Below are 14275 nucleotides of genomic sequence, written 5' to 3'. Positions count from 1 at the left end.
CAGAGGCGTCGTTCCTTGGATCCGCGACCACAATCCCCAGGTCCGCAACCACAGTCCCCGGCCAAATGACCCAGGTCACCAGCACCACACTCACAGTCCCCATCGATGCAGTGTAGATCGCCTGCATCAAGACACTAGGTTCTCCATTCCCAGTTCCAACTCTCCCAGCAACTGATGCCCCAGTGCAGGTCTCTGTCCCCCAGATAGTGCATTGCTATCCACCCTCACAGCACTGATCCCCATCATCTCAGCACTGTTCCCCAGAGAGGTGTCAATCATCGCCCATTAGGCACTGGTCCCCTGCTTCTGGAGTCAACCGCCAAACACAAGCCTCCACGGCCCACCCTTGGTCCCAAAGGAGAGAATCATCTGAGTTGGAGCGTGAGTTTAGCCCTTTGCCTCATAAGTAGCGATCTCCCTGGGTTCCAGAGACCAGCAGAGCACCTGCGGTGTCTGTGTGGCAGCAGAGCCACTGGCCAGCTCAATAGCCCTATTGGAACCCGTGGGATCTGCCAATGATGACTGTGCCTAATTCGCACCAATCCTCTCTGGCCACCTTGAAGAAATGCCCTTCTGCACCACCAGCACTGAGCTCGGAACATGGCACAGACTCTGGGGCAGGGATGGAGGAAGAGGTGCAATCACCACAGGAGCCCTCCGTACTGGGGGTGAGTTGGTGCCATTGTCATCTTTGTCATTGGATGTGTGGTGGTGGGGCCCTTAAATTAAGCTGGCACAGCAGACCACAAGTGAACAACCCAATGATCACAAAATTTGTTAAGGGACGAAGGCACCAAGCCAGGTTTATTGTTGATGAAGCACAGTACTAGTATCCTGAAGACTCTACTGGATCACTAATACATGTATGCCTATAACAATGGACCAGTTCAGTGAACAGCGAGACTTTCCGTTCCTCCCTAGGCTAGACAAAGATACTCCCTCTTTATACCGCAATACAAACATGAGAGTACTGTCCTTCTGACATAGTTACAGTAGTTACTGCCTCTTGACTAGTTATCACTCGTCATCTTGTACGTGTTGGTTTGATCAGAACATCTCTATTATGTACGGTCATCCTTGACCTTATCTTTTAGGAGGGGTCAGTGTGTTCCTGTTATCCTTGGGGAATGTTTTTATACCTTCCTTGACATAAGGATGTTCTGGTACCACTTAATATCTGGAAGTGTTTGCATGAGTACTCTGTAACTAGCACTTCTTAGGAATGTGTATTCCTGCAATGTCAGCCCTGTTCTTCCCAGATTCTGTGAGCAGGTCCTGCCTCACAGTAGGCCTCTGATACAAGGGCTTGTGTCTTAGGCTCTCTTCCTGCTATAACTCCGATCACTCTACCACTGCTCCCAGACCTGAAAACTCAGGACCACAGCCGTCTTCGACATCCCAACCTCAAATCTCTCCACCTCACAGCTTGGAAGCTCCATGGCTTGCTTGCTCTGATCCAGTTAGGCAAGTCCTCCCTGGCAATAGGAAACTGTCTACTAGGGCCACCTACCTAACCAATGGAAGAGATTCACAATTTGGTCATCACAGAGACACACTTCTCCGATGCCCTCGTCAGTACCTCATATCTTGGATTACCTTCTGCACCTGAAGCAATAGGAGCTTTCTATGTCATAAATAAAAGTCCACTTGGCTCCATTTCTGCCTTTCACTCAGGCGTGTCTGGCCGATTGGCTTTCATCAACCTGATAGTTGGACACTTTCTTAAAGGACTTGACAGGCTGTACCCTCAAGCACGACAACAAATCCCAGCCTGGGACCTTAACCTTGTTCTTTCCAGACTAATGGGCCCCCCCTTTGAACCACTAGCAATGTGCTCATTGCTCTCTGTCTCTGTCTCATGGAAGGCAGCAATTCTGCTGGCAATAACCTATGCCAGCAAGGTTTCCGAGCTTAAGGTCCTAACATCTGAACCTACTTACACTGTCTGCTATAAGGACACGAGTCAGCTTTGGCTGCACCCAACGTTCCTCCTGAAGGTCGTCTCCCAGTTTCTTGTTAATCAGGACATTTTTCTTCCAGTTTTTATCCTAAGCCACATGCAAATAGCCGGGAGCAAAAACTCCGCTCTTTGGATGTTCGGTGTGCATCAGCTTTCTATATCGAGCAGTTGAAGCTGTTTCGAAAATCTAAGCAACTACTTGTCACAGTAGAAGACAGAATGAAGGGGCTCCCAGTCTCATTCCAAAGGATTTCATCATGGATCACATCCTGTATCTGGACATGCTACGATCTGGCTAAAGTACCTGCCCCAGTGCTGACAGTGCGCTCCACGAGGGTGGAGGCATATTCAGCAGTGTTCCTGGCACAAGTTCTGACCCAAGAAATTTTCAGGGCTGCAACATGGTCATCAATCCACACTTTTACCTCTCACTACACCATTACACAGCAGGGTAGGGACGATGCAGCTTTCAGCAGAGCGGTGCTTCAGTTAGCGAATCCATGAGCTCCAACTCCGCCTCCAAATTCCTGCTTGGGCCCTGATTGGAATCAACATGAGCAAGCACTCAAAAAAGAAAAAATGGTTACTTACCTTTCATAACTATTGTTCTTTGAGATGTGTTGTTTGTATCCTTCCAAGACCCACCTGCCTACGCCTCTGTCGGAGCAATGCCAGCAAGAAGGAACTGAAGGACCCCACGACTCCAGAGAGCACCTGAACTGACCCAATGGGTACCATTAGGGGAAAAACCTTCTGGCTACTGTGCACATGGCACACACACACCTAATTGGAGTGAACATCAGCAACACATCTCGAAGAACAATAGTTATGAAAGGTAGGTGACCATTTTTTACGAAAGATAGGTAACTGTTTTTCTGCTTTGCTTCTAATTTGCCTGGAGTATCGAGAATACAAGTGTGACAGTCTCCCTGCTCTCAGTTCCTATGTCCAGAGGCACAGCAACACCTGGCATCTGGGAGGAGCAAGTTCATGGAAAGTCCTGCTCAGCTTTGTAGCCTTGGACTGGAGCATGCTCATGGTAGATGTAATCTTTAGAAAATATAGCTGTCAAACTCTCTGAGAAGTCTCTACTGAGCATATGCAAAGTGTCATTTTCAAATGCTTACAACTTGGTGAAATATGGGTGGATTTTCATGGTGAAAGCAAAAGGCACATCTTGGGCGCCAAGGCAAAACTCTCTGCCAAATTTCAATTCCATGCTCCAATAGATGGAGGCATTATAATTGCTCAGCTAAACAGTTGTATGAATTCTTTAACCTGGACAAAACATTTTCCCTAACCTGATTCTGAGAAATGATTGAACAGTTTTGCTGAAATCAAAAAAAAAAAAAAAAAATGCAATGTGGAAAATTGCAGCCCAAACAGTTAAAGTTTGACAAAGTTTATAAGCAATTGAATCCAAAGTCTTATAATGATAAGTGATAGGTAAGCCTTAACTATAGGTGTCAGTACCAGCTCACCTATAGTAAATGTATGACCTCTTAAATGAATATTGTTATACTACTTTAACTTAACACTGTATATCTAGGTCTCTCAAATCTGGTATCCATTCTAATGACTAGCTTTTCTGGAGCTACCTGATGGTGGGTTCCAGAATAATAATAAGCAGGAATTCGCCAAGGGATACTACCATTGACTCTGGACTGTAGTCTTTATATACCGATTGCTGCAGTTGCAGGCTGGAAGTGAAGCAAGATTTATGCAAAGTATCCATGCATGACATAACTAGCCCAGGAGTAAAGAAATTTACCGTAGGAGAGGTGACAACTATATTCACTACTCTCCCTTCTGAATTAAAGATTTTGTTTTGGACAATGACCAGCGCATACTGTAGGTAATGCAGCTTTGTGAGGGCAGTACATTTGGTTGCTCTTTCTAGTTTGCTCAAGGTCATGTTCCTGAAAGTATTTAGCAGAGCTGCTAGACCATGCATAGTACTGACATGTGAATAGGACCTTAGAAGAAGGCCGTCCAGGTAAGGGTAATCACGTGTCCCTTTAAGTGAAAGGGAGGGATAACATATTTGTGAAATACCTGTACAAGAAACTGAGTCTTTGTATTGAAAAAGTTTCCTGCTGTAGCAGAAGCTGAAGACTCTCCTTGATCACATCTTCAGTAGATCTCCAGGAGGTTTATCTTCACATTCTGAAGTCCTGAGAGAGCAATGCAGTAATGATGGATTTCACTGTTTCCATCTCGAATATTAATCCCTTTATATACTACTTGAGTTTTAGAATGGCCAGCATGTGATCTTTTCTCTCTGTTCCAGAACGAATCTTATGCACTTTTCAGAATCTCACTCTCTACAGAACTAGCTTTTTTGTTGTGATGTGTAGGAGATAGACTATTTCATCCTTCATCTTCTGATGTGTCAAAGGATTTTGGTGCTTTGTTTTAGTTTTTTCTTTCCCTAAAGTTAAAATAAACTTGTTCTGGGTTCAGTGAGTGAATTCTATAGAATATCCGTTTTCTGATCTTCTCAAATACCTATTTTCTTGAGGTGGCTGATTATCAAGGGAGGGCCCACCCTAAAACACTCAGAGAGAGTGGTGGTGGGGAAAATCTCTGATTTGGGAAATGAAAACTCAAAGTCAAGAGAAGCTTTGGGAGTTGGATAGTTTTCCAGAGAAACCCAGCCTTAATTTTCCAACTTTCAGAAATGGTTGCATGAGCCTCTTCCTAATGCGTAATTGCTACACTAGCTTCTAGAGGAGCAGCAGCAGCTTCAGAAGGAAAAACCTACTGAAGTAAGATTGTCTGAAGATTCTCTGACTGGAAGGGGAAAGATTGTGAACAAGGGAAAAATTCCCTCAGTGACTGTTTTGTTTATATACTACCCAAAGATTTTACTCATAGAATATGTGGAAGGGTGTCAGCCTACAAGTCCAGTTTCTGCAGGTGGAGCTGCAGTAGCCCCCGGGCAACTACATTCGAATTTTGAACATTCAGTAAATCTTAAGAGTCAGGTGAAGCATTAATCCCAAAAGCAGCATCTAGAGAAATCCAGTTTCAAGTAAGTATTATTTAGATTCTCTTTTTTTTTCTTTTTCTTTTTTCTGTATGCTCCCAATTGAGAATCATTCTACAAAATAAGAAGTCACAACCAACAGTCCCAGGGGTAAGGCCCCTGTATCCAACTTTTGTCTGATTAATTCTCTTTTGTGTGAGTTTAGCAGGATAGCATGATTGTGTTCCTTTACGAAGGAGGCTGCATATTAGGCTCAACCTTAGGCTGGGTGATTACATCCTTTTGGTCCTTTGGCTGCAAGCAGGATTTCTGAATACTACGCACATCCTCATAAAACCAGACAAGGAAGAAAGAATTAGACAGCTCTTCTGCAACTTAGCAAGTTTTGTTTTTTACAACACTCACAAAGTTAAGATTCCCATGTGCACTAAATTCTGGGAAGTTTAGCTGAGAGCCTGAGGTATCTTTCTCATTTAAATGTTTCTTCCTTTCTTTAGAAGATCTTTCAGGGAAGAACATCTTGTAAGAGGTTTTAAGACTTCAAGGAGAGTCCTACAGGCAAGAGGATAGCCTGATGGTATAGACATTTTGCGGTACCTTTAAGAACCACCTTCCTTGGCCAGGGGATTTTTAAAGCTTGCCATGCTCTCAGTGATACCTGAGTTACACATATTTTGTCAAATATGATAGTTCTGTTACCTGGGGTTCTTTCAACCCAAAGCTCTTGATAACTTTTACTGTGTGCGAGGTGGTGTCAGGAAATAAATCATGGGAGACACAGCCATCCAACCGATAGATGGCTGGCACAAACAGGACAACACAAGAGTGCTTTCACGTAAAGCTAAACTTTGCTTAGTCTCAAGCACTTACACACATCCACAAATCTTCCACCTGCTGGTGGGGACTCCAAGATGGACTCTCTTGGACTCTTCCTCTGGTTACAACTACCTCAGACTCTTTCCCCTTATTTATACATTAGTAATAGAATGACATGTCCCTTAAAGAAAACTTATCAAGCAAGCAGTTTCAATGATCGAGCAAGGGGTTCCTTCTGATTATTGATTAACCAGGTGTGGGTTTTTCCAGAATTTGGAGCCTTGAGGCCCTAATAGACATTCCTGGGGACACTTTCTGCTCTTCTAAAATGCATGTATCAGCAACTTCCATACAGTTCTTTTCAGGAAGGATGTGGGGTTAAGCTGCCCTTTCTGTGGCACCCAAAACCCCCTCCCCTGCTGCCTTGGTCAAGTTGAGGCTGCAGCATGGCCAATTTACAGCCTGCTGACTTGGCTGCTTTTAGCAATAAGCCATATTGGTTTTAGGCACTTTACTGGTTTGCTGACATCTCCCCGTACAGTTCTTTGAACTGACCAAGACTTCATTTTCAAGAGCACCATCGTCTTCTTCCTATAATAGAAAGTAGTGTCACTCTGGTTTAATTAAAACATTCTAAGGCAAGGGTAGTCAATAGGTGAACTGCAGGCCAAATTCAGACCACCAGATGCTTTTGAACAGACCTCAAAATCTTTTCATTACTTATCATTATTCTGGGAGGCTGGGGGGAGGAGGTAATTTATTTTCTGTGGAGTCTGGACCTTGACCAAAAAATTTGGACATAAACAAAAAATAATTGACTACATCTGTTCTAAGGTAATGGAAGAGCATAAGTTGGATGTGGAAAGGCTGTCAGTGGAGTAAAGGTGTTTGTGTACACACATGGCATTCAAAGCTCCTTTCAGTACTGCTTACTCTTTGGAAGGAGCAGCAATTTCATGGGTGAGAAGGTCTGTAAGGGCCATTATATGGTCTTCCATCCATACTTTCTCAAAATAGTATAATCAACATCCTTTCCTCTGCTGATGCATTTAGTAGAAGTCTGTTATGGAACATGGTGTCTCCCAGTGTCTTAATTGTTTACATAGTTGAGTTGTATCCTCCTCTCCCTCCCTAAGGATGATCAACTGCTTTCTGCATGCCTCTGTGAAGACTGACATATGAAGGAAATGAAGAAGGGAAAATTCTCTTGCCTGAGTATTTTCTTTCTAAGACCCTCCATCTCAGAAAGTCTGACAGTGGTGCTCTGCTGTGGGGACTGTCTGATGTGAAGAGGGGCAAGAGAGAAAATTCTCAAGTAAGACAGAATTCTTCCTTTTCAGATTTATTTCAGAATTGGCATGCCATATTAACTTCAAATTTTCTTCAGAAATTCACCTTTTATGATTCACTATAAACATGAGAAATTTCTGGAAGAAAATCAGCGTTGTTTTTTTCTTCACAGAAAGTTAGATATGGGTGGTTGGGGTGATCAAGAGCAGGATTAGAATGTCTTCAAACTTTTACCTATAGAGTTGCTACTGTTTCATTACAGTTTGTGTAATGCTTTTCTTCCTAAAATGTTTCCAAAGTGTGTTATAGGCTGTATTTTCAGAGTTCGTTATCCACAATTAAAATACAGTTATGTGACGGTTGAAATGTGACATTTGTTTTACCTTATTTTTTTTTAAAAGGGATATAAAGAATTTTTTTCACAAATGAAACTGTAGGGGTATTAGTTAGGCAGATACTGACATTTGCCCATGAAAGTGGGTTAACTTCCTTACTCTTCTGAAAAATACCATGAGGTATTTTAGTGACTCTGGTAAGAGTCTTAATTTTACATCACATTTTGAAGTTGACACCTCAAGTAGCATGTATTCAATAGCATGCCATCTGCACCATCCCACACCATTTTCTGAACACCTGGGTTTCCTTTGGTATCTTCATTCAGAGCATAAGCCACGCTTCATCCAGCTTAGCTTTAAAATGTAATTATGCAATCTTGCGAATTGACACATTACATTTTTACCAAGATGCAGCATCAGTGTGTGTTGTGTAAAATCTACAAAAATGATAATTTCCGTGACATCTTTCATTCCTCAGCTTTTCTGCATGCAGCTTTGCATTCCTTCTTTCATCTGTCTCTCTTGGTGTTTTCTCTACAAAGGGTAGTTAGGAGTGGAGTCCTGTTCTTGTGTAGCTTAGAGTCTTGCATGTCAGCCACCACTTCCCGCTCCCACAAATGTCTCTAACTCTTATGCTGCTGTATGTCCCCTACTAGCCCATCTGGCCACACAGTTTAAAAAGTCTTCCCTTTTCCACGCTCCATGACCTTAAAGTAGTGGTATGGAATGTAATGGCAAGCTCCTTGAACTTATTTATTTCTCTGGTGTCTCACGTGGACTACTAGTCTGTAGTTCCATGCTGTTTGCTAAGTGATCTTTTTGCCTATAAATTAAGTAAAATCTAATGGGTTTTTTTCTTCCAGAATAGCTGCTATATCCATAGCCACTAAACTAACAGACCTGCAACTTGGAGACTCAGTGGAAATCAGTAGGCTGATAACCAAAAAAGAAATGAAGCAAACAAGGTAATCATGAAGAATCAAGCATGGGAGAGGTTCTAGCAACTACAAATGTTGAACTGAAATGTATATGTTGCTGAAAAAATGTGTGGCATTGTGGGTTAAGCCCAAAATAAAATCAGGAAAACTTTTAACAGCTTATCTGTATTTAACAATACTAATATTTTAGGATTCTCATTCAGTTTCCATAAGAAGCTTTAAATCTTTGTTTGTGGGGTGGTTTATTAATTATTATTATTATTATTATATAGAATGATTTTCCTACTGTATTGAATGCAGGCATGCTGCTGTCCGAATTGTATTTCAGATATGGGACACGGATGTGTGCTTCTGCAGCCATGGCTTCAGAGAGCTCCTGGAAATTCCATATTTAATATTTCCTGTGGGTTTTTTTGTTTTTTTTTTAACCCAGTCAGATAACTTTGTGATCATCTCAAAATTGGGTTTGTCACTAACAGTCATTAAAAAAACAAGCCTAAGGGGGGAGAGAGCATTTTTTTTGCAGCTCAGGGCTACTAAATGTCAGGCAATTTACACTCCTCACATGCCCCCTCACCACAGCTTATTTGTATTCTCACATATCTGGCCAGCATGCATAAATTGTTTCTCAGCTGTGGTGCCTGCTGAGTGGCAGGGAGGCAGCCTGTCTGCTGTTTCTGTGCACAGTGAGCAGATTTTTACTGCAGCTTTGTCTGGATTTTGACAGTCTCACTTCTGAGGCTCTCCTCTTCTGAGGAAGTCAGAGAGGTAGTAAAGGCTCCTTGTTATGATTCCAGGAAGGCTGGAACTGTAAATATCTTGGAAAGACAAGGGGCCCCAGTGCCATAGAGCAAGTTGCTATTGCTGGCACCAAGATGCAAGCTGGTGCTCACATTGTTGCCTCTGGTTTTGCAATGGAAGGCCTTCCCCAGTATGGAAGTGTACTTTGGTGCATTTATTGAACTCTCTTGTGTTACAGGGTTTGCCTTAATCTCTTCCACACCATAGGTTCTCGGATCAGTTCCTTATCTGGAACCACCAGTCTTGATTAGTGATGATCCAAATGAGTCCTTCATTTCACAGGCGGAAATTTCAGTTCACTCGAGTCAAAGGCTTTCTGTCACTCCAAAACCAAAGCCTATAGTTTCATTAGTTCTGAAAATTCACACTCAACACTGAATGTGCGGGTTCTACACACCTCTGACTCCTATTCCAAAACATCTCAACTTAGTTCCTCCCTCTGATTCCAGGTATTGGATGTGATTTTCATCTCCTTACCCTTACTCACTTTAAGAGCTTTTCTCCCTGCCTTACCCTTATGGATCTGGGCCTCTATGGGGTGCCTTGCCAGCATGGACCCTCCTTCAGAGGAACCCCCAGACTAACTACCCTGTTACAGAGCCTCAACCAATGCCACTTCTGTGAACTCAAAATTTCTCAACAACAATCACTGAAAGAACCCTGGAGCAATTATACCCCCAGCACCTGCAGTTCATAAATAAACCATAGTAGGTTCAGCTCCTATGGTATCAAGAATAACATCAGTCATGGTTTCATCAGCACCTCAGGTAGAGGACACAGAATCTTCCTGTTTGGATAACAAGCTGGGGCAGTGCCTGTAGGCCAGAATCCTTAGAATTCCTTCTCTTTTCCCAAGGACATCATGATAGAGTACTCCAGTTTCTCCCTTAGAAGATTTCAAATAGTTTGAAGATATTCTGACTCTTATGCTTCTGCTATTAGGTATCGACTAATCTACAGTCCAAGAAAAACTCATCAGGACCACATTTTCTCATGTTTTATCCTAAACTTTTTCATCTTCAAGAGATCAGATTGCACTATTTGAATGTTTAAAGAGCAATCAAATTGTACCTGGACAGGACTAAATCTTTTAGAAAATCAGATGTTTTATTTGTCTTCTCTCCTGGAAAGAACACACTCAAAGTACTGGGACAACCCTCTCCAGATTAGTCTGTTTATACAAAAAGTAGAAAAGTGTTTAGTCTAAGAATATTTTACAAGATCTCTCTGCTTTTTGGACACAAACCAGCTAGTAACCTCTACATACAAATCAATACAAAGTATATGTAATGGCTTCTTCAGATGCTGCACTTGGTCACAGCATCCTCCAGAATGCTATTCTCCCTTGAAATCTCATTTTCTTCTTTCTTTTCCCTCCCAACTTTTTTTTCCCCCCCCCTTTTCTTGGAGGGACTGCTTGCTAATTCTCATCAGTCTCCAAAATAGAATTTTTTCTGTATGTGAGAACGAACAACTTGATCTTACTGCCGATATGTCCTCTCAGAACTGAAGAAACCTCTCATTTGGGTTATTCTGACATTTGCATATAGTTAACTTTTGTCTAGTTTATTGGAGTAGTGATTCTCAACCCATAATCTGCAGACTATTGATGATCTACGAATGAGCTTTGGGGAATGCCCTAACTGACTTTTTGGAAATTAACCATAGAAATCGTTGAAGCATAATGGCCTTTAGTGAAAAAAATCTAGACGTTAACCATCTCTTTCTTCTTTTATGTGGAAGAAAGGAAACGTTAGATATTGTAACAAGTCTTTTGCATGATAGGCCACTGAGCCTCTTTCTCCTGCTGAGAGGATTGAGGGAGTCTGCTTATTATAGAGACAGTGCCTTCTTTGGGCCAGACACTGCTCCTGAGGAAGCTTGCAGCACTGCTGCTTGTCTGTTAGAGAGCCATTGCCTGCTTTGGTTCACTGCTGTTTTCTCCTGTTGCTGTTATCAGCATTGTTGGATACTGTAATCAGAAGACAGGTTTCAGAGTAGCAGATGTGTTAGTCTATCCGCAAAAAGAACAGGAGTACTTGTGGCACCTTAGAGACTAACAAATTTATTTGAGCATATTTTGATATATGCCATCATGTGCCAGCAGTGCCCCTCTGCCATGTACATTGACCAAAGCGAACAGTCTCTACGTAAAAGAATAAATGGACACAAATCAGACGTTAAGAATTATAACATTCAAAAACCAGTTAGAGAACACTTCAATCTCCCTGGCCACTCGATTACAGATCTAAAAGTCACAATATTACAACAAAACTTCAAAAACAGACTCCAATGAGAGACTGCTGAACTGGAATTAATTTGCAAATTGGACACCACTAAATTAGGCTTGAATAAAGATTAGGAGTGGATGGGCCATTACACAAAGTAAAACTATTTCCCCATACTTATTTCTTCCCCTCCTCCACCCCAGTTGTTCACATCATCTTGTCAGTTGCTGGAGAAAGCTGGAGAAGTATACCAGTGGCCCTTAAATGAGGAACTAGATCCGAGGATGTGGAAAGTGAAGGCCAAAGGTGGTCCCTAGGTGGTTTAGTAGTGCAGTCACTCGGTGGCTGTTGACTCGGCTATAGCGGTCGTGTGATGTAGTGGCTCCAACAGATTCCCTAGGAACATACATCAGAGTTCTTTGTCTTCCATGTAGAGTTGCGAGTAGAGTTAGAGGAACAGGCTAAGATTTACTGCTGCAAAACTCTGGAATAACTCCCAGGCCTCTGGTAATAGGACCCGATGATTGCGGAAGTATCAACATTACCACCCCACAGGGGTGAGGGGTGAATTTTTATATATATATAATATTAATATTATAGCCAATGAATGAGTGTTTATGGCATACTACTAGGATTGGGGACTCTATCCTGGGAAGCAGTGTTCTCTTGAAAAAGATTTGCGGATTGATGTGTTGATAATCAGGGCTGATGTATGAGCTCCCCAGTGTGATGCTGTGGTCGATAAAAATTAATGCAATCCTGGAATATGAATAAACTGTGCGGATCTTGAGTAGGAGTAGAGGGTTATTTTACCTCTATAATTTGAAAATGTCCATTTTGGATTTTTTAAATTCTGTGTGATTGTCTCCTGCTTGGAGTACTGTTGTTCCAGTTTCTTGATGTTCTACAGTTCAGAACGATTTGATAAATTGCAGAGGGCCTTCCGCGCAGCTAGACTAAAAGAACATCTGGCAACCAAGACATTCATCTTCCTCCTTCTTGCTTCATCAGTTCATCATGATATCTCTGTAACCGTCAGTGTGACTGTGAGGAAGAATCAGAGGAGGGTATGCCATTTGTTAGTCTGGTCTGTTAAAAGCGCAAAGGAATCCTGTGGCACCTTAATAGACTATAACGACATTTTTTCGCAGCATGAGCTTTCATTGGGTGAATGCATCTGATCGATTAGTGGGGTTATTCTCCATACGATGAAGCTTCCAAAAACAATCTGTGGTAGTCTATATAGGCGGTAAGTGCCACAGGATTCTTTCTGCATGTGAGGATATAAAGACCATTGTAGTAGTTAAGTGGTCTGGAACACCATCAGGTTTCAGAGGGATGCGATCTATCACAAACCAATAAGTACAGGGCCTAACCTTTCGGAGTTAATGATACAGGTATAGAATTATTAGCTGAGGATTTCCTTATCCATAAGTACCAACAACCACAATACTAGATTAAGGCGCCAACAACCATTTAAACCTAGATAATTTCCACTTGCCAGGGCCATGGTTGACTAATCAAATTGTGAGCTAAGTGTCGTGAAGCTCATTTTCTTAATAAATCTTGTTCGAAAGCCACAATTAAACCCGGTTGAAAACCTCAGCATGAGCACTGAGAAACTTTCGTCACCTCACATCTGGAATTCTGCAGTCATGCAATGGCCATCTTTTCAGCGCAAATATTAGTTCCTGTTCTCAGCTTTGTCTGTCTTCTTACTCATTATGACATTTGACCGTAGTTTTAGTTTTTGGCAGGATGAGACTACTATTACTGTTCTTTTATGTCTGATCTCCTTATTATATCATAGGCCAATAGAAATTTCACAGTTACCTAACTGAATCAAGTGAATACTTTAGGGATTGTAATGTAGGCATAGCATTCTAGTCACTGAGATGCACAATAGCTCCACTCTATTCCTAGCCATTTGAGTCACAGACTCTCTAGTGTTTGTATTTGGATTAGGACTCTTGTTCTAGGTAGTGGTCTTGCAGAAGCATGTTGCCTTATACAATACACACAATGTGTGGTGCCTGAATGAAGATTCAGGAGTTTCAATTTCTTCCCTAATTTCTGAGTCATTTCTTTGGTTAGCATTATCTGAAGCCGGCTAACTTTGCAAACCTTTAAATCGTTCTTTTCTTAGCATCATGAGGATGGGGGTGAGAGAGAGATGAGAGAGTTTAAATTGATAAAGTCTTGTGTTACGATTAGCAAGCCAGGAGCCGCTAATTTGTTTGGAGGAGCTCTGATTCAATATTCACATTGAGTCACGTGGTAAAACAATTTTATCCATTGCTCTTAGTCTGGATATTGCTCCGCTCACGAGCACTCCTTGCCTAACAGTTGGTGTTAGAGTGTGTAGATTCAGCCTCGTGTTATGGTGCATTCATCCTATGATTATATCTCAATCTCTTGCCACTAATTGAACATGATTGATATTGTATCCTGATGGTCATTACATTTGAAATTTAAAACTAACTCTCGCTATCGGTTTTGCGCGTAAAAGTCATGCAATCATTGGCAAGTAAGTGAACGATCTAGGATTGGGAAATCTATCCAGTTTCTTGTTAAGCTCCTCACTCTTTCCTGTTGTATGCCTGTGTCCTTAACCACAGTCTCCTCTTTGTATAATTCCAGCGTTGTGTCGTAAATAGCTGACATTGAGTTGTGTTTCTCGGCTGTTGAATGCCAGGGGAAATCAGGCAGCTAAGGGTGTCTGCGTAACCATGCCTTGTGTATACGTCTATTGCGCAAAGTTCAAAGCTTAAGAAATATTGAATCCACTCTTTCTAAATGCTCATCTTAATTATGCTTGTAAGTTGATTTGCTAATATGAAATATGAGATCATTTTTCTTATAGTGTCACGCGCCACGTAACTGACTATCATTAACTTACATAGTATCATCTCTCTCTT

At 41.8% G+C, this 14275-nt stretch overlaps 1 protein-coding gene across 1 annotated transcript in view; it reads left to right on the top strand.

Moving 5' to 3' along the window:
- NFX1 (nuclear transcription factor, X-box binding 1) overlaps positions 1 to 14275 on the top strand; it is a 235223-nt gene that overhangs the window by 160959 nt on the left and 59989 nt on the right. Inside the window, exon 18 of the mRNA XM_032803700.2 lies at positions 8254 to 8355. Within this exon, the coding sequence (XP_032659591.1) occupies positions 8254 to 8355 (102 nt within the window). The remainder of the gene's footprint in view (positions 1 to 8253; positions 8356 to 14275) is intronic.

The sequence above is a fragment of the Chelonoidis abingdonii genome, chromosome 2, assembly GCF_003597395.2.
Source record: "Chelonoidis abingdonii isolate Lonesome George chromosome 2, CheloAbing_2.0, whole genome shotgun sequence".
Taxonomy (NCBI): Eukaryota; Metazoa; Chordata; order Testudines; family Testudinidae; genus Chelonoidis; species Chelonoidis abingdonii.
The sequence above is the reverse complement of the archived record's forward strand: the minus strand, read 5'-3'. Positions and strand labels throughout refer to the sequence as shown.